The sequence below is a fragment of the Alternaria ventricosa genome (assembly GCF_023758065.1).
Source record: "Alternaria ventricosa strain BMP 2768 chromosome Unknown scaffold_4, whole genome shotgun sequence".
Taxonomy (NCBI): Eukaryota; Fungi; Ascomycota; class Dothideomycetes; order Pleosporales; family Pleosporaceae; genus Alternaria; species Alternaria ventricosa.
This window is the reverse complement of record NW_026055684.1, coordinates 555,314-573,818: the sequence shown is the minus strand read 5'-3', so window position 1 is coordinate 573,818 and position 18,505 is coordinate 555,314. Positions and strand designations below refer to the sequence as shown.

Here is an 18,505-nt window from a genome sequence, read left to right as displayed (position 1 = left end):
CCGCGTAATGCTGGGCTTCTGATTGGGCGGTAGGGGGACCTCGGGAGTCGGGAAGATTTGGGCTGGCGGCACTGCGCATCATCGACGGTCGACAACCACCACACGACACCTGACGGCTCTGTCGAGTGGCATCAGAGAAACTGTACAATGGCTTCTCAGCGGGTATTCCAACTTGGCCTGCGACGGGCGGCCGCGCCTAGTCTGAGGGTACAACCGGCGGGACGCATGGTCCAGCGGAGGTATGTCATAGCAGCATCGAGCTTCCTCGCACCACTTGTACCGCCTATACCCATGCGCTCGCGGATGCTAACAATGTACAACGTAGACTCGCAGCGACCGAACACGCCTCGCAGTCCGAAGCAGCCGAGATCCTTGCTAAGCAGCGCATCTACCGCCCCGTCTCCCCCCACCTGGCTATCTACAAGCCGCAAATCACCTGGTACGCCTCGTCGCTCAACCGCATCACTGGAATCACACTCTCCGGCTCCCTCTACCTCTTCGGTATCGCCTACCTGATTGCTCCTTACACTGGATGGCATCTCGAGACACAGTCCATGGTGGCGGCCGTTGCTGCATGGCCCGCGGCTGCGAAGATGGGAGTGAAGGCCTTCTTCGCTTTCCCATTCTTCTTCCACAGCTTCAACGGCCTGAGGCATTTGGCGTGGGATGTTGGTATCGGATTCAAGAACCAACAAGTTATCCGGACCGGATGGACCGCTGTCGGACTGACGGTCGTCATGGGTCTTTACTACACCTTCCTCGGATAAGCGATCGCACTCAGATGGAGTCAGTGGGGCGGTGAAGAGATACACGAAGCGGTCGAGATTGTGGCGATGAAGGAGAATAGCGAGACAGTAGAGGAGGAGACGGACGGACTGCAGGAGGAGAGATGCGCAGGGTTGGAAGTGGAGTATTCTTGGAGGATGACCAAGAGTACGAGCAACATCTACAGAGTCCATGTCAATTGAATGACAATTTCTTTCTTTGCATATACGTGACCAGGCACTGAGCCAGGTGGTAGTGATTCACTGAACGTGTGGAGAACCGGCATTGCTCTTCTCCAGACAAGCGCACGAACAGCAGTCGATCAAACTATATGAGGACATGAGAATAGACTGACCATGTCGAAAGCCAAGGTAGTGTTATCTGGAGAACCGACAGACCTTGACGAATTGAAAGAATGCACGGCACGCAGTGTCAGTAAGCAATGGAAGATGGCGGTCTAATCTAGGCGGGGACCAATGCGCCTGTCAAACCCAAGGCGGCGAAGAGGGAAGCGCAACGCTTGGTCATTGACTGGCACATGTGATCACGCGTTTATTGGCGCGTAGCCGTCTCGGCTGATTTGCAGCAACCACGAAAGAAAGTGAGAATCCGCGCCTTACTGTGAAGTGCGCTCAGAGATGAGCTTTCGCCATGGAAGACTCACAAGCCCCCACGGTGCTTGGGGATCTTTTCTACGATGTGAGTACCCGTCTTCTGCGTCGCGTCTGGATAGCGTGTTGACCCCGGCCGCCGATCGCTCGAGTTGACTGACGCCACACCAGGACCCATCGCAACTCTCCCAGGCTCTCAAGCAGCGGGCCTGCAGCGACAAGCCATTTCGCTTCACCACATCGACTGAGAGCCCGCACTCAGGCAACTACGCTCCTTTAGCCTTGCCCTCGGCCCAGCACACGGGTTGCGTTTCTCTGCACCTGCCCGTCGTGCTTTCCCCGTTCAACCGCGCTCTTTCCCCACGACGCGCCGCGATCACAAAACATGTCAAGCCCGCCGCCTTGCCCACCCATCACAGCGCGCCCACAGCCACTGGCAACATAAAACACGGGGACCGCGTATTCAAGATGTACAACAGCTTCAGCATGATGGACGCGCCGGGCGACACCCAGCCGGACAGTCAGATGCTGAAGACATGGACGAGCGGCATATACACCAGCGAGGGCAAAGAGGTCAATCCTCCCAAATCGCTGTTCGTGGACCATTCCGACGACGACAATGGCGACGACCTGCCTACAGATGAGATGGACATTGTCGCATCGAGCCAAGACCAGCACATGCCAACGCCTACGAGCCCTACCGTAGTCGACGCCGACGAAGATGATTATGCGCCGAACAGCATGGCGCCTACAAGTCCTCTCAAGTTCCAAACACCGGCATTGGCAGACAGGCACAGGGGGAACTCTGGCCAGATGCTGAGCTCGGCCGTGCGGACAAATACCACGCCTGCCACCGCTGATTCACCCTCGCTGTTCTTTCCAGCTTTCGACAACGGAGGCGATGGCGGCATACAGAATATCTCGCTCACACAGGCCTTCAACAACACCCAGGCGCCTACCTCGCCCGCTGTGGGCGGTATTACAGAAGATGTAGTTTTCACGCGCCCTTCGCCCAACTTCAGCCACTTGCGACACTCCAGTCCGATTCCCGCATATTCCAGCCCCATCAAAGCCATGCGCCCCGATACACCCAAAACCGATCCTATCGTACGATCATCCAGCGAACCACGAGCCGAATACGTCACAATGAAGCAATCGCAGGAGAAGCGGAGGCCTTCTATAGGAGATGAGCATAGGTTGCCCATAGAACAGGATAGCTGGCAAAAGCTGTCTCGGAAAGTGAAGGCGCAGAAGGCAAAGGAGCATGCTCATCGTCGGGCTGCCAGCTCTTTGTCACACATCTCGGTGCCAACCCCCTTGGTGTCGCGATCCAGTAGGAAGCGTATACAGGACGTCGGTTTACCGTCGCCCGTCAAGTCGAGAAACTCACGAGGTGGCGAACATGGTGAATACCAGGATGACGATGACGAGACAATGGACGAGCAGTCACAACCCATACTGGGGAACGGGGTGAAAGACTACAATACCGGACAATCGCCCGACGAGTCGTCACAGAATGCGGCCCATACCGCACGGACTAGAGTGAGACGTAATAGCAACGACAATAGCGTACAGGTTCCCAAGACTTCTTCGCACCCTCACCGCACTTCACGAACTTCTACCCAACAAGCAATTCCCTCCTCGCAGCTGCAACACGAGTCGCAACTACAGAACGATAAGACACAGCGATATCTACGAGACACAAACCAGCCACCTAGCAGCAAGGAATCAATCGCTGTTATGGACTCGCAACCGGATGCAACTGCAGACTTCGATAGTGTACCACGACCAAAATCGCTACGATTCCCATCGTCACCATCGATGAATCAATACAGTATCAACCAGACTACCATGGCCACCAAGACCGGGTATACGAGTCAAGTCATCTCTTCATCAATGCCTCCCATGCCACCCAAGTCTAGCCTGGACGACGACGAGACCCCCGACGGGGAAGAGCGCGTACCCAGCAGCCCTCCACTCCTGAGACCTGAAGATGCAGAAGCAGAGGAAGGCGATCTGGAATACGATGAGCACACCTACGACGAGTACGTAGAAGGAGCAGCTGAGCGGGACACTGCGACACCGACCATCGAAGAAGAAGACACCGTAATGGTTGAGGACGAAGATCTACCGCTTGCAAATGAGCTCGAGGGCAATGCTACAATTGAACTCCAAGGTGAAAGGTCCGATGAGGAACTGGATCTCGTCCAACCCGGTAAAGTGGATATGGGAACCGACCAGCAAGTTCCAGAAACCTTTGAACAAGATCAACCTATGGATGACATCCACGATGGTGATCTACCACGGCATAATCCGACTACGGAGCCACCCAAGCCACCGAGCATGCGACGTCAAAACACTGTCCCAGAGACTGACGCGCTCGATGAGACGCAACCCACGTTCTTCACAGATAACACGTCTGCTGAAGCCACAGGGGACGACGTTGCTGTACCCCATGAGACCAACAGTACAGAGGCTTTCCAGACCGCCCAGGAAGAACATAGCCTATCTGGGCCGAATAAGGCAGCACCTGCTAGCTCAAAAGACAACGGAAGCGATGTGATCCGTGGAGACAATCGTATTCATTCTATTGATGACATCTACAATCTACCCGAGACACAGCAGTCAGCACCAGACGAAGAGATTGAAATGCCACGGTTGAGTGGTCTTGAGGATGACGATTGCGATGCCTTCATGGCTTCAACTTCACCAGCACCTCCGTCTACAAAAAGGCGCAAGGTTACATACACTGCGAAGCGTAAAGTTTTTCGCAGTCCACCAAAGCCGACCACAGACAAGGACGCACTCACAGAGCCGCCCAAATCACCCCGTCTCGAGCAGGTTCAGCACGCGCCTGAGGACACTCCGCCGACTGCGTCAGCTCAGGCACGGGAGAGTCAGGGCGCATTGGCCGCCACGCGTGAAAGACAAGCGGTACAGGCCCCATACAAACGAACAACATCTTTGAAGTCAAAGATCTTGCCAAAAGCCAGTAGAGCCCAGAAAGACAAACAGGGCGCGCTAAAACCAGTATCCAGAGAACTCTTGCAGAGCGTGTCTTCACCGGCGCATTCACCAGCAAAACCAAAGCCTTCGTTGGACGTGCGTAAAAGTACTCCACTCACTCCTACGAAGCCTCGGGAGGTAGTTGTCGATAGACCAGCTGATGTCGAGATGCTCGACGCTGCCGTTGAGCCGGATGAGCCCATCAGCTCCGCACCCCATTCGAGCAATGCCGAGATACCTCTAGAAACTCCATCGCAACGTGTCACAACCCCACCAGGGGAAATCATTGTGCCAAACAGGGTCTTCGCGTCCTGGCCAGGCAGCCATTACTATCCTGCCACATGCCTCGGCCAAGCCACTGCCCGTCAGTTGCAGATCCGCTTCGACGATGGTAACACTACGTCAATGGATGCAGTGCATGTTCGTGCTTTGAGTCTCCGTAGGGGTGATCAAGTCAAGGTTGATGAAACCGGTATGAAAAAGAACGTCTATGCCGTTGTCGATTTCAAGGACAGGATCGATGACCTCAGTGGTGCGGAGTTTCCCACTACTGACCAACGCGGATATACGACAGTTGTTCTGGAAGAACGCGCCCGGGAGAGCTTGCCGAAAGCTAAAGCAATGCAGCCAGCGGAGCACATATCCGTGCCCGTGAGAAAAATCTACCTAACCGCTTCACTCTGGAAGCGACTTCGCGATCGGTCTTTCAACTTCTCTGCAGCCATCACGCCAGCCAAGTCAGCTTCTCATTTCGGCACTCCTGTTGCTGATCCATTCACAACGCCCTCTTTCAGCCGACGAGGAACAGGGGTACCATCACTGCTGAAAGACGTTACCACACGCGCCGCGTCTGTGGCATCTACCGCCCGATCCGGCAGCGGCGTGTTTGCGAACATGGCTTTCGTTCTGACTTCTACTGCAGCAGACGTGGACAAAGAGGTTGTTGCTAGGCAAATCAAGAGCAACGGCGGACAAGTCCTGGAACAAGGTTTCCACGAGCTTTTTGAAAGCGAGCCTAGTGAGGCACCAACATCATCCCAGAGCCGTCGCAGATCGGCCTCTACTATCGAGGGGTCAGCTGCACTGGTGCTCAAGCAAGCATACAGAGACCTGGGCTTCGTCGCTCTCATCTCTGATTCTCACTCTCGCAGCACCAAGTACATTCAAGCACTCGCCCTTAATGTTCCGTGTCTGCATCTTCGCTGGATTCATGACTCACTGAACGCATCTCGCGCTGTGCCCTTTACGCGATACCTTCTGCCCGCTGGTGTTTCCAAGTTCCTCGATCCGAACGGTGTCGTGCGATCCCGCACAATGGCTCCTTACGACCCCGCTGGCGAGGACGTCTCCTTCGCGCAAATCATACAAGATCGTTATCCTCTCTTCCAAGGCCAGAGTGTCCTTCTTATCACCGGCAAATCGAAGAAGGAAGTTGAAAAGCGACAGCCATTTGTCTTCCTCTCCCACGCTCTAGGGTCTGCTACAGTCGGTCGCTGCGCTGATCTTGCAGGTGCATCCGATATGCTCGCTAGCGGCAAGTGGGACTGGGTGTATGTGGACAACGGCGAAGGCGGTGTCGCAGAGGCTGCCTCAACGTTGCTCGGTACCGAGAAGCCTGTCGCCCATGGCAAAACTAAGAAGCCCAAGAAAAGGAAGAGGGATGAGACTGAAGTGCAAGAAGAGCTTCTCGTCAAAGGTGAAGTGAATGGGCACAAGGTGAAGATCACATGTGCGGAGTTTGTCATTCAGAGCTTGATCTTAGGCGCTCTCATCGAGGAGTAGACGTCTTTGTTGATTCAATTTGTTTTTGTTCAAGGTCTCCTTCTTAGATGATGGTATCAGGCGTTTGACATGGCACGTACATACACGTAGCACGAAGTCATGTGCAGGAGGCGTTTCGGATACATGTACCACCATCAGCTTCACTTTTCGGATGTCACACAGCGCGGCGCAAGGCCCAAATCTTTTCTTTTTTCCTTGTCTATTCTGTCGACGATTGTCCAGCTAGCGTAGCATACACAGCACGAGAGCGCTTCCACTACCTTCCCGGCGTTGAGATATCATGTGAATAATCAAAAGCCTCGTATTGGGCATATTCCATCTTAATACCTATGCATGCCTGGGTACGTGCTTTGAGGAACTTTTGACGTTGTACTTCCGTGCATCCGCAGAGTACCTTTAGACAAGTATATGAGCAAGTGTGGGTATCATCAAAAATCTGTCCAGTTCTGGTATCGTTCTCTGCCAGTACCAGCAGCATGCATCAGTGAGCTGCACAAGCATGCGCCACGCCGTTAGGCGCAGTGAAGGATCTGTTGTGCTGAAGAAGAAACTTTGATGCATGCTATCGAACGGAACGACTGCAGAGCATGCGTAGCAGTTGCTGTCATGATAATCGCCATGCAAATTTGTTTACGGCCCGAAAGCTCTTCTTGCATGCTAGGCAGTGGGCAGCGCAAGCACGGCTGTTTGTACGTAAGATCACTCAACGAGCCCAGGAGCTCGGGAGCTTGTGCACATAACTATACCGTGAAGACACGTTCCTCCTCCCGCTACATCTACAGTTCCAGTGTCACGATCCATGTGACTGCCTTAGTAAGAGCATGTCACACATTAGTCTATTACTGACTTTTCTGTTTGACGGTAGTCAAAAGGGGCCACGGTTGCCATCAAACCCAATACGCAACAGAGCATGTGATGGGCCGTAATGGCAATGAAGGCAGGGAGACAGGCATGGTGAGAAGGAGCAACAAACCTGAATCGGATGCCCCGTTGATGGATGTCACCCGTTCCGTCCGCTAAGGCACTGCAATCACGTCTAACAAAAGTGTAGCTGTCCTGCTAAAGCATGTTGACGCCCCTTGCGAGACACGCGACAGAATTGGCATGTGAAGAGCGAGCAGTGTGCATGTCCATCCTTCGTTTGAGCAAAAGTTCGTCGAAGCAAGCGCTCTATTCCGCAAGCGAAGGATCGCGAAGAGCGCTTAAGGTCCCTGTCTATCCATGTCCCGCTGTTGAGATCATGCGAAAGCTTCTATGCCGGCCCGCCAGATCAGCGCTCATCAGGGCGCACCGCCGTTTAGAATTAGCGTTGAACCGAATGAAAGTGCCTTCGTTGTGGAGCTATCATGACTCCTCTTCAAAGATGCGATTTGTTAAGCGATCGGAAGAACAGAGCCCACGATAGTCCGAGTCATTTCGAATAAGAGGGGGCCTTATCGGTAGGTTAGGCGGTAGGAGTAACTCCCGTCTGGCTGGCAATGACGGTAGTGACAGCCGCAGTGGAAGGGTCTTGCCTTCGGATAGGATGCCGTGGCTAGCTCATTGGCTAGCCAGCAAGGGAGCTAGCGTGACCCTACTCCGAGGAACAGATATTGCAGGATCTATGTCAAGAAAACCCCTCAGACGTAAGCGTTCAAGACATGGACCCCGTGAGCGAATTCTCTGAAAGCCTGGAGTGGATGTCCTGGAATGGTACGTTGTCCTTCTCAACAATTTGAGCAGCTAGCGGCACCCGAAGCCGGCCTATCACACCGATCGACATCTGCGTAGACGTTATGGGCTTACCGAGCCTCAGTGGAGATGTAGCATACTTTGCCCATGTACGACACGATGTCTTGCATAAGACATAATGCGCTGCTGACCTTCAAGTTGGCCGCACAGGAAGGATTTGGAAGCTGCAGGCGTCGAAGGAATCCTACAGCTCCACGAATCTTGTCGACAAACGGCTTGAAGTGTTGGTGTTGATGCAGCCACGCGGCGCAGCAGGGTAATGTGAGCCGAGAGCTAATGTTGCGATACCCACACCTCCGAGAGGTGATACGCGGCTTCCGTTAGTCGAGCATCGGTACATTGGCTGCACCAGACCAGATGCAGGAATTACTATCGATGTAGTGGCGTCCAAATGCCGCCTCTCCCCCTTGCCCAATCCTTAGCGCTGGCATCGCTACGACTTTCACGTCCGCGGGGTAACTTAGTGTGCGGCGTGGGAAGGCTAAAAAGTAAAGTAACTTTTGAGAATGTCCACGAAAGACCAATGGCACCTGTGCCTTAAAGCGGCGTGAAATGGAAAGCAGTGCGGGTGCATTTATGGTGCCGCTCTAGAGATTGCTCGATCGGCTGCTGCCGCGTGCAACATCTCTGCAACGTGCTCGATTGTTGTCATCTTGGTAGAAAATGGGTAATTCGATGTGAACATTCCGGCATCCTATGTGACCACGCAGGAGGGACCATATCAGGAAATGACTGCGAACAGGGCTATCTCTATGAAGATCTATTCTGTTCCTGTTTACTGTATGTGTATCGCACGGCGCCGTATGCCTTGATGGACGTTGCCGATCTAGGATCGCGGCTACGGCGTGCACTAGGGTGACTTCTCGGGTGATGTCTGCTTTCGGCAAGCGATACGCCTGATCATTTTCAACAACTGAAGCGAACGAGCAAGCGTCAAGGAACCGGTGTGGAGTGCGGAGTGTCTCTGAAGTTAAACGCCTATTCATATCAGCTTGGCCTGGGTGGTTCTAATCTTACATGACTAGGTTCGGCTCTGATCCGAACGGACAATGTTCCAGCTTCATCTAGGTAGATATTAAGGTCCGCGCCGATCCCAGTGACAATCTCTCCTTTCACATGTCCAGGCCTTGATCACATCAGCGACCTAACAGTGGTACAATTTCTTCCGCTCTAGATTGGACATTGGGAGATTTCTGATCAGACGTTCGCTATCGGACCGATTCTGTCGGGCGCGATTGGTGGGAATCCGAGTTGAAGCTCTGAAACGGCCTCGGCAAGACGCGTAGTGCAGTCTCCGAGGTACTTGCTTGCCCAAGCCTGTTGGGATCTTGGATTTTCGCGGGAAGACCAGGTTCAGGGTACAATGGACCTTGCGCAATCTATGCTTGGGCAAGGGTTAGCGGAAGGATGAAGGTTTGAGTGGGAACACCTCCAAGCAGTCGAGCCGACCTGCGTTGGGGAGCTGAGTATTAAGTGGCAGGTGTAGGCGAGCCGACACTCTCATGACGTACGCCGCATAGGTAGACGTTTCTTTCTGCAGGCCGCAGACGAATGAGACCATGTAGGGAAGAAGCGAAGCCGGGAACTCCGTTTGCGTGCTAGGTCTGCTTCAGCTCGTCTTGCTTCTCAACAAAGTAGAATAACCAAAGTAGGCTCAAATGAACCCAGTCTACCGCTCCGACACAAGACGGCAACCGGGTAATTCCAATGTGGCGTGGGAGCTTCCCGTCCCCATTGTGACACAGCCACACATCCGAACGCTCAGCCGTGTCAAATGAGTACCGACTCGTGAGTTGGCTGCTGGAACAAAAAAGCCAATGATCTTGAGAGGTAGCATCGTACACCTGAGTGCATGCGATAGCCATTAGCTGTTTTGTTCGTAAACCTGTTCCTACTAGTCGAGGAGATGATATAGTACGTGAAGAAGGTATCGAGAGTAAATCCAGAGAGCACCGTCCTCCCGGTTCTGCTGGTGCTGAGTCTTTGTGTCAGTCTGTCAAAGCCGGTGTGGGAAGGAATCTGTCAAATGCACAAGCGAGCCAGGAGCAACTCGGAATATGTAAGTCGGTAGACACCGACAGTCAAGGACAAGCTAGAGCATATTGCTGCACGTCATAGTTCGTGCATGCGTATTGACCTTCTAGCGCTTCCATAGATTGATTGCTATACCTTCTCATTAACAGTGCAGGATCTGCAGTAAGGGTGCAGTATCAAGTTGAGATGTCGGTGATGAGAGGAAGATAAGGAGGTAAAACCCCTTGTTTGAGTATAGTGCATGGCCAGGCAGCGTGCGCACTTGCATATGTAGAGTGATGAGTGGGCAGGTGCAGCATCGGCCACGAACGGTGGGTTGCAGCCCCGAGAAGTCCTTCAGAAGCTACGGCCGGTTCCGGACTAGCAGCTGGCAGGCTTACTTGCACCCCGCCCCCGCTTTCCTCATTGGGCAGACCTGTCAGAAAATATTTACTCGGAATCACAGAGGTCCCCAAAGCGCAAGCCGACAAGCAGAGATGGCAGGACTAGACGAAGAAGCTATAGACGAGGTCTTGTACCTGGCGCGCGCAAACGAACCTTCCGAACTCGATTCGTACGTCTCCGAACTATCCACACAGACCAAGCGATCGAAAGCGGAACTGTTCGCTGCGGCTATCGACCCATACTCGAAGAATAGCGCACTGCACTATGCTGCTGCCAATGGCCATAACGGTAATATTTCCAGGTGTGCGTGGTCGAAAGCCATTCTGACTCGCCTAGATATTATCAAGTTGCTCTTCTCGACAGGCGCAGAGAAGCCCGAACCGGCATTTCTAAACGCCGTCAACGATGCAGGCAACACTCCCCTTCACTGGGCTGCGTTGAACGGCCACCTCGAAAGCGTGAAACTCCTAGTACAGTCCGGCGCCGACGTCACCATCATCAACCGAGCGGGCCACGATGCAGTCTACGAAGCGGAGATCAACGACAAGAACGAGGTGGTAGACTGGCTGCTCGGAGCCGTGGAAGAGCTGGAGAATGGCATTGGACAGAATGGCCAACCGGAAGCCGGAGACGCAGATGACAACATGGATGATGCAGATGCAGAAGCGGGGCGCGCCCAAGAAAGCAATGCATCGGCGCAAGGGGTCGCAGCTGAACCGACAGTGGAAGGCGTTCGGAAGCAGATGGCGGACATGAATACCCAGGATGTCGTGTCGAAGGGTGGCTGAAGCAGCTGGATCGTTGGCCGCACTATACATATATTACTGACGGCGTGCGACCTGCAAGGAACATGATGGCATCGGGTTCATGGGAAGGCCGAGCTCCACGTGGCGCGGGCCTGTGCAAGACAGCCACGGTTCCGGGGCAAGATATAGAAAGATGGACGCGGCGCACAAGAGAGCGGTATTGGTTGATGAACAAGGCAACAAAAATGCCATTGTATCTATGGGTCATGCACTGAAGTGTATAAGACCTTGCTAGCTTCCAGTTGTGACTACGAGCAATAGAGGCTTACTCCTGCCGGAAATGCCACCTATATCCAGACGCCTAGTCCAAAAAGTAGACTGGCTCTCATCATTGGTCATCCGCTCGAGTACACAATGAGCAATCGTCATGCCCGTGTAAAACATGTGTGGTTGGTACCACGACGCCGAGCGAAGACGCACAGTCCCATCATGCTATATTATCGCATCCAAAGGCACCAGAACAGACGTGAGACCCTACCTTGACAGATAGACATGCAATCATCAATTCAAGGGTGTTGCCCATGCCTAGCTTGCATTAGTACACGTTGGGACCTGCACTGTTTTTCTCTCTCTCTTACCGCCCACACGCTCAGTCGAGAAGCCAGGCCCGGCGCTTCGCGTCCTTCGCGGCTCGGCGCTTTTCGTTGTACTCCTTGAGCTGCTTCTTGCTGAGGTGCTGAGAGCGACGCTCTGCCTTGAGACTACGTCCGTCGTGGCTATTGGCGGCGGCATCAACATCGAAGAAGGCATTCATCTGGCGATGACTCTTGTTTTCATCGTTGTGCATCTCAGGACCTTGACCAGCTTGTTGCTGCTTGCCGTTGAAACGGTTGAACTGGGCAGTTGTGGTGTAGTCATTGCTAGGGAGGAGCGCGTTGCGAGCTGCGGAGACTGCAGCAGCGGAGGCCTGCGCTGCATCCTCTTCCTCCTTCTCTGCCTCCTTGGCGTAGTCGGCGTTGGGATCGTAGCTGCCATGTATCTTTGGGTTGTAGCCGCCCCACTTGCGCTTTGGTGGTGGGCTGGTACCCGGCGCGCCAGAGCTTGATGACAGTGCAGCGGCGCCAGCGTAAGGGTTTCTGTAGAGTGCACCTATTAGGCTGGGAAAGACACGAAAAGAAGATGATAGTTAGCAAACCTGTCGTAGCCGAGGCTGTGGGTTGGAGCAGTCGGAACGCGTGGATTTTCCCACTGCGAAAGACCGGTCTTGCGGTTCAGAAAGTACCAGGCGCCTGCGTTGGGCTCCCACCTGGGCTCCCAGCCATCGTCCTCTTCGTCTGGGACAGGCTCGTCGGGGAGGGGAGGCGCGCCACCATCGTACGGGAGAGGCGCAGAGGCGCTTGACGTGTAGCTAGTTTCCCTATCGGCGGGCTTGACATATGCGACTTCCGGGGTACTTGCGCGGCCGTCACCCGGTTGCGCAGCGGCAGTTGGCGAGGACTTGCGCTCCTGATCTTGGTGGCCCGACTCGAGAGCCATGCTGCAGAAGTTCTGTACACTTGAAGATGTTAGAAAGGATGGGCCTGGATTAGAGGCTGGTTGCATGCACGAGGTCGACAAAGAGGTTGCCGGCACGGTCAGTAGCGTTGGTGTTGTTGTTGCGAGTCGCCCGGTCGCACCTGCACAAAGAACTTCGGAGCTGGCTTGGCACGGCGCTAGCGACGTAAGCAGACGGAGCGTGCATGTGACCTTGGCACTCTCGTTCCCGATACACTGATACCCCATCATTTGCACTGACTCGCAAGCCGCATCGCTTCGGTCCAGCTCAACGGCGATCCGCTTGTGCCTGCGCCTTAGTCCTTGCCAGTTCCCGGCCGCTCGCCTGATCACTCGGTCCTTTGTCTCATAATAAATACGGGCGGTGCGAAGGTTTTGAGGGCGTCATCGCCGAGAACGGGAAACGACAGCCGATCCTGCATCGTCGTTGCAGCAAGCCTCGACGGCACGACAAGCACGACAAGCACGCGCTTCCATTGCTAGGCCGGATGATGTGACAGACCAAATCTCGTCTTCAAGCCACCAGAGCATCCGGAGAAAGCCCTTATTATATGGAGTCTCAAGGCGCCCGAAGATGTGCATTGACTCGGGAGCTTGCAGTCAAGAAACTGACCGCTAAGCTTAGAGCCGTTCGGAGCGGGCCAAGTTGGCTTCATGCAAGCAAGGCCAGAGGCGTTAGGGGATCCGGGACGTAAGAGGATCGAGATGGTCTCAATCGCCCGCTCAACGGCTGCTGTGAGCTCGTTCCGATCGGATTCTGGTGCCGCTTTAGCTGGGATTTGTCGGCGCCTTTTTCGCTGACGACAACGGCATCGCTCGTGTCAGCATTTGGCTTCAGCCAGTCCATTGTCGAGCGGGGACAAAAGGCTGTTTGTGGGCACCGTAGGGCCGGCCGCCGGGACACCTGTCTTTCTGTTCGCATCGTTGACGGCGGCTTATTTGCCCTCTTTTCTCCTGCAGCGAAAGGCGTCGTTTATGGTGGCTGCACGTTTTAGCTGCTTCCAGCCCTTGGCCTCAATCTAACTGAAGCTTATTGGTCGGATCCGCTCCAGAACCTAACGCCAGGTCCCAGAGTTTCGCGGCAAAATAGCAAGGACATGTTCGCTGCATTCCGAGCCCACGCTGCATGATCTGCACAGGTCATTAGCGGATTAGCTGCGGTTGGCCAGCTGCCAGTTGGTACGATCTGGGGCTCACTTGCCCACGCGCCATCCACGACTGCAGTAACGTGCATCAGTCTGCATCTGACGCAGCACGCTATCTAGCCCGCAGAGGGTGGTTGACTCGATATCTGCAGCCAATATTCCGGCTGGCTTGCTCATACCCTGGTAGGTTCCAGCATCTTCGGGTCTCAAACAGCAAAGGCTCCACGACCATGTCCCTGGCGGTCCGTCACTGCACGCCACTGGAATAATAGCTGACCTACTTGGAGGCCGCGGTCGCTCCTCCTTGAAGCCTGTTCTTGCAAGGGCCTCCTGGTAACCTCTTGACTGGCCGAGCACAGGGTCCCGCTGTCGTCCGCCCACCCTCCACTTTTGCTACCCGGCATTATTGTACTTATTACTATTATCCTTTGCCTTGCGTTCAAGCAACCGAAGCCGTGCTCGCTGCGTGCTCAGTGTCAGTTGCGCCCAGAAGGAGCGCCCGCGCCGCACATCTTAATCCCTGCATCTGTAAGTTCTTCCCGCGTCGCCCCTACATACGCTCTTACATGCACTGTTGCTTTGTGCTTCGGTTGCGGTTCATACGGAGCCGGAACAGCGGTGCTCAGTCGTCAGACGTCAGCCCTGCACGGACTGTTGATTCTTTGGTCTATTTTCTAGACTGCAACGGACATCCTAGTCAAGGCCAGACGCTTCTGTTCGTTGGCCACCTTCCTGACTTCTTCACGTACCTTTATGTACCCGTTAGGTTGTCTACTAGCTGATGCCGTGGCTGCATCAGTGTCAAGCCTTGAGCAGTGCCTGGATCCCTTGAGCATCCTAGGCAGTCCATAGCTCCTACTGTTCCATATTCCCTCATGTGGTCGGTCAACGGGGTGTACCGTGGAAATCATCCCACCTCAAGCGCCGAACATCAAAACCCATCTTACCTGCTATGCTTCTCAACATGAGTCGTCCACCCAGCATACCCTCACATTCAGGTCCTCCGCCATCCTACAGCCCTTACCCAGCACATCATGCTTCATCGTCTCGACCAGAAATCATTGCCCCCAGTCAGCACGTTCGCCCCAGAGATTCCAGTGGAAGTCATAACAATGCGCAGCAATTACCAAGTCTTCGCACGCTTCTGGAACCAGAGCTACTGGACAAGAAGTCGTCTGATCCATCGCTGAGAGCGGGCGGCGCTCCGGTACCTTACAGCCATTGTGGTCGTTACGGGTCGTCAAGTCCGACACTGAAGAGACGGCATGAATATGATGGTTACTTCCATGGCTATCCAGAGCATAATGCTATCGCTTCTCAAACACCCTACCACCACCGTCAACCTCTATCGACCACAAACGCCACCACATCCACTACGTCGTCAACACCCGGCTCTGGCTTTGGTGTCGGGCGAGTAGATCTCCAACGGCGCGAGAGTTTTGCACATCCTTCACAGCATGAACTGGCGGGAAATGGACTCCGGCAAGCTTCGCTCATGTCTGATGCGACGGGAACGATGACAACCCACTCCGTTCAGCAAGAACTAGGGTTTGACCCAAGTAGGCCTGTCAGAATGAGACGACTGGAGGGTTCCTCACGGGCTCCGGTACGATCATCGCGGTGTGTGGGCCAGCGCGATATACCTGGCGAAGGCCCATGCTATGTCTACGAGGACGGTACCTACTGTCGGGCTACAATAGACGGCGAGGCCGTGAACCCTTCGTGGGGCATTACGAAGGCGGGAAAGCCTCGAAAGCGACTCGCGCAGGCTTGCCTTACCTGTCGGGAGAAGAAGATCAAGTGCGAGCCCGGGTATCCAAAATGCCAGCAATGCGCCAAGTCGCAAAGAGTATGCAGAGGGTAAGTGGATCTCCCTGTTTGCAGTTCCCTTCTGTTCTCATTCGAGAATGTGGAACGCATTGACTTAATTGACTTGTTATACACTTCGGATCAGACAGGACTATAGCTGTATTATAGAATGACAAATACTAACCAATGGTAGAGGACTCAACCAAAGCAATGCATCCGGCGAGACATCACCGTCAAACTCCGCTCCGCTATTTAAGAACCATTCGTCCGAAGTCTTGAGTCCCGCAGCCAACTCAGATCGAAACAAAGCTCCCGGAGAGCTGCGAGACTCATCAAGAAAGGTCGACACATGGAACTCCGGAACCCCGTTCAGACCTCGAAAGTACCGCCACCATACTAGCACGGATCCGAGAGACATGTCGGTACAGTCGTATGATTCGGATTGGAGTGGTTCGGCAAATGACCAGAGCCTGGACGATCCCGGACGTGGCTCTTACTCTGACCAACTTGCCCTCCAATGGGAGCAAGATCCTTTCGAGACTGACCCTGGTCTGACGATGCACCTACTGGATCTTTACTTCAATCAAGCGGGTCGCGCGACCTACGGCATGTTTCCTCGTAGACCCTTCCTCGCATGGGTAGAGGGTACTCGCGACAAGAACCACGATCACTTGATGCTTCTATATTCAGTCCTGGCTATAGGCTCACTGTTCTCGGTCGATGGGGACAAGAAAGCCCTGGGAAAGAAGTTTGCTTCGGTTGCGTCATATGCAGCAGAAAAGCGGTTCGGGAAATTCAGCTTGCAGTTATGCCAGACTCGGCTGATGCTCGCGCTCTATCACTTTGCTCGGGGCAAGTCCCAAGAAGCGTGGGACTACTGTGGTGCTGGTCTGCGAGCCCTAAGTGCCCTAAAGTTGAACTCCGAAGAAGGCGTTAAAGAGCTGGTTGATAGCAATGCCGATTGGGGTTATGGGCTAGATCGTCAAATGTTTGCGGAGTGCTGTCGTCGCACTTTCTGGTCCGGACTGCTCATGGATGTAAGTCACGACGTCATCAAGGTCCCAGCATCCGTTGACTTGATGCAACAACAGCGATACAATGGCTTCTTTGGAGGGACCCTTTTCGTTCTCAACTTGGAAGATGCCTTCGTCCAGCTCCCATGCCTGGACAGCATGTACGATGCATCGACACCATGTAACGCGCCGATCCTGGACGAAGATCTCCTGAGTGGAAGTGCCGCTCCCAGCCCCGTCCTGGGCCACATGGCGCATCTATGCCTGATATCGACGCTATGGGGCGAAGTCCTTACCTTCACTAGTCGAGCTGCGCGTCGACCCGAAAGCACCTATGAACGACATTACGACTCGTTCTACACGCGTATCAACGACAAGCTGGACGCATGGCATGCGATGTTACCAGAGGAGCTTCATTACAGCCCACGGAATCTCGACAATAGCATGGTTGCAGGATACGCAGGCACTTTCGTGTCTATACACGCTTTGTATTACGCTACAATCATCCGCCTCAATCGCCATATCAGAGTCAACATATTGCCAATGGACAAACAACGTCGAAATCTGGAACGAGCCCTACGCATGGCGTCCAACTTCCTGTCGATGATGCTTTCCCTAGCTCCAGCTAGCCGCCAACGTCTTTCGCCCACCGTTGCCTCGGACCTCTCGTTCTCGACGCCCTTCCCTGGATACGCGCTCATGCTTTCGGTCGATGTTTTAACCTCTGCCGGGCTCTTGTCCTCGTTGCCGACTTTGATCGAGACCCTCGACACTACACTGACCTGTATCGACGAATTAGCAGGCGTTTGGGCTTCTGCAAAAGCGCAGCAGAAGACAGTATCGAACCGGATCAAGCAGCTCAGGGACATTGCCGCACAACAGAGCCAAGGCATAAGCAACGGAAGTTACGGAAATTTTTGGAGGATCGGCAATAGTCTTGAGACGGCTTTCGGAAACGATGATGCGTTGTATAAGACCGAAGACCAGTTGCTTTTCGGCGTTGTGGGTCAGCTTACGAGTCAGTAAAATGCCTGTCCATCGATACTTGCTATTCCACGAACCAATGCCGGCTTACGTCTTTTCCTTGGACCACATCGGTTTTGCATGCACTTCTTGTAATTGTCTCGGGTCTGTGGTTATGCAATGGTGTCTCACGCTGCATAAACCTCGGCCCGATCTCCAAACCGCATTCGTCTGGCCAACGCGCTTAGCATCAGCAAGAATCCACTCTGACAGAGAGTACACATCTGTAAGGGCTAAACAGCGATTCAGTTCCAATAGCCCATCGGGATTGCGTTCGTGTATGGACGATAGTTGCATGTTATCCCCACGGCGCTGTCTTGGCTACAAGTTGTGAACTCACGAAAAATTCGTATTCGTACTACTCACAAAAGCCTTGAATGGATGGAGTATGCTTTCGCGAAGGTATATGCTGTATTGGTTTTCTTGTCTTTCAAGTCTTATTTTCATTCTCGGCCATGTGTCATGGAGCGGCTTTGTACAATTATCATTTACCAAGATCATGTACGCATAATGATTGGCACTTTGTACCATCAAAAGATACTATAAACAGAATCTTTAACTTACTCGAGGACTCCGTCCCATCGGTCGTAATGTTACGAGACAGCGGATATCTCACATCGTAGAGTCGAGGCAGTACATACTGCTCATAGTGAGGCGGCGTAATCACAGCATGATCGAGCTTCACTGCAGTACTCCCTCACACAACACGTTTGCTTTGTCCGGAATCCGCTTCGCAGAATTAGAGTACCCGTACCTTGCACCTCGGGTGCTACACTTGCGCCGTGACCGCAATAAGCAAGCAACAAGGTTGACTCATGCGGGGACGCGGGACTTTCTAAGCCACAATGTCGAAGATCAAGCCAAGGGACCTCATGTGTGACTTGCAAGTCGACCATTATCGC

General features: G+C 53.8%; 5 protein-coding genes across 5 annotated transcripts; 4 read left to right on the top strand and 1 right to left on the bottom strand.

Moving 5' to 3' along the window:
• Positions 1–147: 147 nt before the first annotated feature.
• J4E93_002872 (uncharacterized protein) lies at positions 148–767 on the top strand (the record flags this gene model as incomplete). The annotated part of the gene is made up of 2 exons (XM_049340813.1): positions 148–239; positions 326–767. 2 exons carry the CDS (start codon positions 148–150, stop codon positions 765–767), a joined length of 534 nt encoding a protein of 177 aa, XP_049201695.1.
• A 649-nt stretch (positions 768–1,416) lies between these two features.
• J4E93_002871 (uncharacterized protein) lies at positions 1,417–6,164 on the top strand (the record flags this gene model as incomplete). Its single annotated transcript, XM_049340812.1, has 2 exons — positions 1,417–1,464; positions 1,548–6,164. The coding sequence occupies 2 exons, from the start codon at positions 1,417–1,419 to the stop codon at positions 6,162–6,164; spliced, it is 4,665 nt and encodes a 1,554-aa protein (XP_049201694.1).
• A 4,241-nt stretch (positions 6,165–10,405) lies between these two features.
• Positions 10,406–11,101, top strand: J4E93_002870 (uncharacterized protein; the record flags this gene model as incomplete). The annotated part of the gene is made up of 1 exon (XM_049340811.1): positions 10,406–11,101. One exon carries the CDS (start codon positions 10,406–10,408, stop codon positions 11,099–11,101), a length of 696 nt encoding a protein of 231 aa, XP_049201693.1.
• A 607-nt stretch (positions 11,102–11,708) lies between these two features.
• On the bottom strand, positions 11,709–12,595 carry J4E93_002869 (uncharacterized protein; the record flags this gene model as incomplete). The annotated part of the gene is made up of 2 exons (XM_049340810.1): positions 11,709–12,208; positions 12,319–12,595. 2 exons carry the CDS (start codon positions 12,593–12,595, stop codon positions 11,709–11,711), a joined length of 777 nt encoding a protein of 258 aa, XP_049201692.1.
• Positions 12,596–15,331: 2,736 nt separating this feature from the next.
• On the top strand, positions 15,332–17,606 carry J4E93_002868 (uncharacterized protein; the record flags this gene model as incomplete). The annotated part of the gene is made up of 2 exons (XM_049340809.1): positions 15,332–15,618; positions 15,761–17,606. The coding sequence occupies 2 exons, from the start codon at positions 15,332–15,334 to the stop codon at positions 17,604–17,606; spliced, it is 2,133 nt and encodes a 710-aa protein (XP_049201691.1).
• Between the last annotated feature and the right edge of the window lie 899 nt (positions 17,607–18,505).